General features: G+C 31.9%; 1 protein-coding gene across 1 annotated transcript in view; it reads left to right on the forward strand.

Moving 5' to 3' along the window:
- EYA4 (EYA transcriptional coactivator and phosphatase 4) overlaps nt 1-6943 on the forward strand; it is a 151374-nt gene that overhangs the window by 63601 nt on the left and 80830 nt on the right. Inside the window, exon 2 of the mRNA XM_012665194.1 lies at nt 4702-4826. Coding sequence (XP_012520648.1) covers nt 4706-4826 — 121 coding nt within the window. The 5' untranslated portion in view covers nt 4702-4705. The remainder of the gene's footprint in view (nt 1-4701; nt 4827-6943) is intronic.

The following is a 6943-nucleotide window of genomic DNA, read 5'->3' on the forward strand; positions in this document are numbered from 1 at the left end:
GTATGTATGGGCGCATGCGTGCACGTGTGTATGGTGTATCCTGCTTGGGCTTCGTTGCTGTGTGTCATCAAATTTGTAAAATAGCCAGCCTTTATTTCTTTGAATGTATTTTAAACTTTTCCTGCAACCCCCTTTTATCCTTCTGTTACTTCAGTCATATTTAAGTTCGATTACTTAACATTGTCCCACAGGACACAGAGGCTGTTAATTTATTATCAATCTTTATTTTACAATCTTTATTTTATTCTTTAAGTTGGATATTTTATTTTGCTTTGTCTTACAGTTCACTTATCTTTTCTTTCATAGTCTGTTTCTTAATGTGTTGTTCATTCCATCTAGTAGAATTTCATTTTTACATTTTTCAGTTCTAGAAGTTTTACTTTCTTTATATCTTACTATTCTTTCCTCATTATGTTCTTACTTATCTTTTAATTTCTAACTATATTTAAAATTTTTATTTTAATGTCATTTTCTGCTAATTCTATCATTGCTATAATTCGTGAGTGTGTTTTTATTGTCTGAGTTTCTGTGGTTTATGAGTTACATTTTTCTGGCTTCTTTGCATGTCTAATAATTTTTGATTAGATGATGGATTATACATTATTGAGTGCTTGATTTCTTTGCTTCCTTTAAAAAGTATTGTATCTTGTTCCGGCAGACAGTTAAATTACTTGCAGATCAGCTTGAGTTTTTTCAGGCTTGTTTGTAAACTTTGTTAGAACAGTGTGGATTAGGCTATGCTTCTTGTTATGTCTCAAAATATTTATAGTATTCCGAACATTATGTACAAAATAATTAGTAGAGACTGAAGCATACATTTCTGTTGTGTTTTATTTCCCAAAAAATGTGATTCCTTTTTTTCCTCTGTCTGGTGGTTAAGGCTCAGCACATTCAGACCTGTCCTGGAGTTAAGTTGAGCAGGAGCTGGGCTATGAATAGCCCAACTTCCAACCTGCTGAACAACCACTGTTTTGATATTTCAGTATTTGAACTGGAGAAGCATTGACTGAAGTTTCAGATATTTTTAGTTTATATTTTATTTAGTACTGATAAGGTTCTTGTACATGTAACTCTGGTAAACTCACTGATGAGTTCTAGTAGTTTTGGGGCTTGAGGATGGATTTCTCAGAATTTTCTACATAAATAATTACATCCTCTGTGAATTAAAGTTTTTTATAAACTTCTAAACTTTGCCCTTTTTCTCTCTTTATTTTTGTCTTGTACTGGCTAAGATTGCTAGTAAAATGTGTTAAAGTAGGGAAAGCAGACATTTTTGCCTTGCTTCTGAAATAACTCAATATTTCATCATTAAATATACTATAAGCTGTAGATATTTCAAGAGTGGTTTTTTTATCTGATGAAGGAAAAACACTTATTTTCCTAGTTTGACAAGAGTTTGTATCCTGAAGAGAAGATAAATATTGTCATATACTTTTCTGCACCCATGGAAATAATATTCTGTTAATATATTGAATTACATTGATTTCCAAATGTTAAGTCAGCTTTACATTTCTGGCATAAACCACACTTGGTCATGATTTTTTTTTATTGCTGGATTTGATTTGAGAATATTTTGTTAAATATTTTTTCATCTATGTTTATAAGAACTATAGATTTATAATTTTTTTTTCTTGAAATTGTTTTTGTCAGGTTTTGGGTCAGGGTAATTCTGGTTTCCTACAATTGAGTGAAAAATGTTTCCTCCTGTTTTTTTCTGAAAGAATTCATAAAAGATTGTCATTATTTTTTCTTGAATGTTGCTAGCATTCACCAATTAAACTATATGGCCGTGGGGTTTTCTTTTTTGAAAAGTGTTTAATTATGAATTCGGTTTCTTTAATTTATATAGAACTATTCACATTTTCTATTTTTTATTGGTTAAGGTTCTATAAATGTGTCTTTCAAGAATTCACTGATTTTATCTATCATTGAAATCATTGGCATAATATTGTTCATAATATTTCTTTATTATCCTTTTAATAACATTAGTACCTCTAATGCTCATCTTTTGTATTTCTAAATTTTCTCTATTGTTCATAGATTTTCTATTCAATGATTTCTGCTCTTTATTATTTCATTCTATGTACTTTATGTTTAATTTGCCTTTCTTTTTCTAGTTTCTAAAGGTGGAAACTTATATCACAGATTTTAAATCTTTCTCTTTTTCTAATATAACCATTTCTCACTAACCACTACTCTATTTGCATATCATAAGTTTTGATTTGATGCCTTTTTATTATCATTGTCTCCTAAATATTTTTTATATTCACTTGTGAGTTTTTTTGACTCATAGATTATTTAGAAGTGTGTGCTGTTTAATTTTCAAATTTTGGGGATTTTTTAAATATATCTATTACCATTGCTTTCTAAATTTATTGTAGTCAGATACCATACTCTGTAAGATTTCCACTTTAAAATTTATTAAGATTTATTTTATAGCCCAGCATATATTCCTTTTGGTAGATGTCACATGTGTACTTGGAAATATTGTATGTTTTATAATTATTGGGTGTTAGTGTCCTGTAATGGTCAATTAGGTCATGTCAATGATAATGCTGTTTAAAACTTATGTATATATATTTAAAATTTATCTTTTGTCTACTTTTTTCTATTGGTTACTGTGGAAAGCATGTTATAAAAGCTCCAACTATGATGATGGACTTGCTTGTTTCTTCCTATAATTCTGTCAGTTTTTACTTTGTTTATTTTGTAGCTTTGCTTTAGGTACATATACAATTAAGGTTGTCATGTCTTCCTGAAGAATTTGTTTTTCATCATTTTCTAATTTCTCCCTTTACATTTGTTAATAGTCTCCATCTCAAAGCCTATTTTGTGCGTTGTTGTTATAGCCTGAACATCTGTCTTATGTTTACTATTTGCATGGTATGACATTTTCCATTTTTTTACCCTCATCCTAATTGGGCCTTAGCACTGTTCAGGTTCTCAGGAAGCAGACACTGAGATGGAGGTTTGTGTGCAGGAGTTTATTGTTTGTGCTTTTAGTATCAATAACTTGTGTGGACATGAAGAAAGCAGAGTTGGACTGAGAGTTCAACTGCAACAAAGGTCTCATCTGGTCTTATGGAGGGGCCCGAGGCTAGGATGACTCTTGTGGTAAGAGGATATAGTTTAGTCATTATACCCCTACACCGACCAGTCAGATGGGGGCTGCCCTCAGAAAGGGTGTGACCTTGGGCAAAGTGACTTTATTTAGTTGAGGGCAAGTCCTGGAAAGAAACTCAATTGAGAGCTGCCAGTTGGTAACACTCCCAGCAGCTGTAGGAATGAGTTCTTCAGTCTTAGAGCTGGATGTCTGGGTCATGCACTGTCGTATCACTCTGTGCTTGTATTCAAAGTGCTTCTCTTATAAAATACCCTATAGTTAGGTCTCAGTTGTGGAATCTAATTTGGCTTTTCATTGGAGTGTTTATTCCATTGATATTTAGTGTAACCATCCCTGGCGTTGGGTTTGAGTGTGCCATCTTGCTATGTGTTTTCTATTTTTCACATATGTTTTTTGTTTCTTTAAAATTTTATTTAATTATTCTGTTGGCTTTTTGTTCTACCTATTGGTATTTTTCTCATTAACATTTAATGGTAATCACTTTATGCACCCTAAACTTACCTCTTACCCAAGTTTAACACCTCGTGCCAAACGAAAGAACCTTAAAAATATATAATTTCACCCCATCATCCTTTGTGCTGTTGTTGTCATATAATTTCATTTCTATACCATATTGTAAATCCCACAATACAGTGTAATTATTTTGGCTTTAGTAGGCTATCTTTCATGAATTGAGAGAAAAATAAAAGATAATCTTTTGTGTTTACCTATATATTTACCTTTATTTTACTCTTCATTCCTTCCCATAGGTCTGAGTTTTCATCTGGTTCTTTCTGTCAGCGGAAGGTCTTTCTTTAGTATTAATACTTTTTGCAGTTCAGGTTGTTGGTGGGAAATTCTCTCCACTTTTGTTTATCTTGTATAATTTCCTTTCTTTCATGAAAGCAAGTGTAGCTTCTTTGGGCCACTGTGCAATTCTTTTTTCTAGTTTCCTTTTCAAAATATGGTCGGCCTTTCAAGAATCCCGGTTTTATTTTAGATCTCAGTTCTAGCACATTCCCTGGAACATACGTAAGTCAGTCTTCTATTCCTGAATGGATATTAAAAGTGTTACAACAACTCCAGCTCTCAGGCCTCAGGCTCATTTTTCAGCCCCCTGGGTCAACAAGGTCAGCTGGAAGCTTCTGCTCTGGTTTTGAGTTCACACTTTATTTCTGGCTACTGATTTCTTCCTTATTGATGGCAGCGGATGCCAAGTTTTGGGAATTAAACGTTTGCAGAATTTCTAGTGTTTCTTGCAGAGGTGATCAATTTGGGAGGGTACCTATATCAGCTTAAACTGCCAAGATGACAGCGTCTGCTTTTTTCCTTGCATTATTATATGGAATTGTAGGATTACAAATAACAAACAGATCATGAAGCCTAATGTATTGTGGAGGCTCCTCTTATTTATTTTTTTACTTACTTACTTAATTATTTTTAAATGGACTGGTATGTTCACATGGTTAAATCTTACCTACCGGTTTCAATTCTTATTGTGAGATCACATATGTGCTCAGTAGAATAATATTATGTAATCTATTAGAAAGTAATTGCTGAAATTTCAACTTTTGCTCTGCTGCTTCCTGCTCTAACAGGTCTATGGAAATGCAGGACCTAGCAAGTCCTCATACTCTTGTTGGAGGTAGTGATCCTCCTGGTAGCTCCAAACTGGATAAATCTAATCTCAGCAGTACATCAGTCACTACAAATGGGACAGGAGGTAAGTGTACCACCCTGAAGATACCCAGAATCACATCGCAGCATGTGCTTCAATTTTACATGTTAGGGATCTGCTAATAAATAGCTTATCATCAATAACATAATCACCATTATATCCAAGAAATACATAGTTAACACGTTATTTATTTTTCTATTGATTTTCTTGAAATTTTTGCTCTTCCTCTACAGCTGGAAATGTTTAGACAGAATAGTGTTGAGAAACATTTGAGGGCCTTTAGCAAGGCTCCCTTTTTGTGTTTGCCCTTGTAAATATCCCCCAAAATTTAGAAATTGAGGCCAAAGGATTTGTACCTGATATTACCAAAAATGTGTATATATGTATATAAAATTTTCCATGTATATAAAATCTCCCCAACACTTTTTGGCTTTATGTTGAATTGTAATAAAAGGTTACCCCAACATTTTTCTTAAAACTAGTTTTTCATAAAAATGATTTTGGAAATACAACAATATTCATATCTGCTGCATTTTCTTTTCAAAGAGAATAATACCTAATATTTATTTTAAAAGGAATTGCATTTTTTCAGATAATTTCTCATTTGATTAGCCCATAATTATGCCACAACATATGACAACAATAATAGCTATTATTTCAAATATTCTGCTTTATTGTTTTTATACAATGCATATAACTTGTTCAGAAAATATGACCCAATTGTTGTATCACAATATGTATGTATAGAGACTATGTATATATACACACATATGATATATATGTTGCATTTCAAATTATTCACAGTAATTTTGAAGTTTTGTAGAGCTAGTCAAGTCAATTAATTAAAAATTATATGAAATTTTTTGTAATTTATAAACTATTTATATTACCATATATCAGCATTTGCCACATCATATTTTCTTTTAAATTTTAAATAAATATCTATGAAATTGATACACCTCTTCCCATATATTTTAGAATAACTGTGCAATCTAAAATTTTCTTTGTAAAGTTGTGTGCATTGCAACTTACCTGTATTTAATAATGTTTTACACCAAATCCTTTGTAGATTAACATTTTCCTTGTTTATAATGTTTATTTGTCTCTAAACATGCATCTGTAATTTCAGCTAATTATGGGATTGCAAATGTGTAAGAATATTTAATGATGACTACTGGAGTAAGAACATTTACATTTAAACCTAAAGTTGGGTACAAATAATAAGATTAAAAAACCCAAGCACTCTGGAATCAGACCTTGAAGTTCACCAATCATCATGTACATATATTTGACTGAACTAGAAGTAGTTTATTTTAGATGAAATAAAATGTAAAAGTCACATAGTGCAGTTATAATTTTGGCTGAAAGGTCAAAAACCAGTGCAAGCATTGAAGATTATTCATGTCCACTCAGCAGACATTCAGGCAATGAACTCTTATACTGTTCCTGTTCTCAGGGGACAACATGACTGTTTTAAACACAGCAGACTGGTTGCTGAGTTGCAACACCCCCTCTTCTGCAACAAGTATGAGAGCTGATGGTACACTGCATGTGTTTGGGTGTGTGGATTTGCCCCTCTGGTTTGCCGTCTATTGCTATTTCTGTGTTTGCACCCTTTTTCTGGCTTCAGTACTTATAAAGAGAAAGGAGAAGTGAACATGCCCTTTAGTTGCTTTTTGATAGCAGTTGGTTACAGTTTTCTTATCAGTTGATATTCTAATCTTAGATTTCTTATATCAGTAGTAATTCTTTTCTTAGATTTCTTTTTTATAATTCCACACAAATTATGCATATATTGGTTTTTCTAACTACTTATCAGTTTATTGCATGGTTAATTCAGCCGAAAAAAAGTCATGTCAAACAGAGCAATGGAAGCAGGGTGGGCACACACACATACTTAATTACCTTCATAACCTGTAGACTTTCATAATTTAAATTAAATTTTTAACATGACAAAAAGATATTTGCTCTTTTATAGACTTTGATAAATATCCCAAAGTATCTAAAGTAACATTCAATCTAAAGTAATACATCAATATCCTATCTCTTTAAAAATTATCAGTGATGAAAACTATGCATTTAAAATTATAAATTAATATGGTCTCTTAATATGTTTTGAACTATAGATGTTAACTGCATTCATACACACATATAAACAAACT

The sequence above is a fragment of the Propithecus coquereli genome, unplaced genomic scaffold, assembly GCF_000956105.1.
Source record: "Propithecus coquereli isolate 6110/MARCELLA unplaced genomic scaffold, Pcoq_1.0 Scaffold98, whole genome shotgun sequence".
NCBI lineage: Eukaryota > Metazoa > Chordata > Mammalia > Primates > Indriidae > Propithecus > Propithecus coquereli.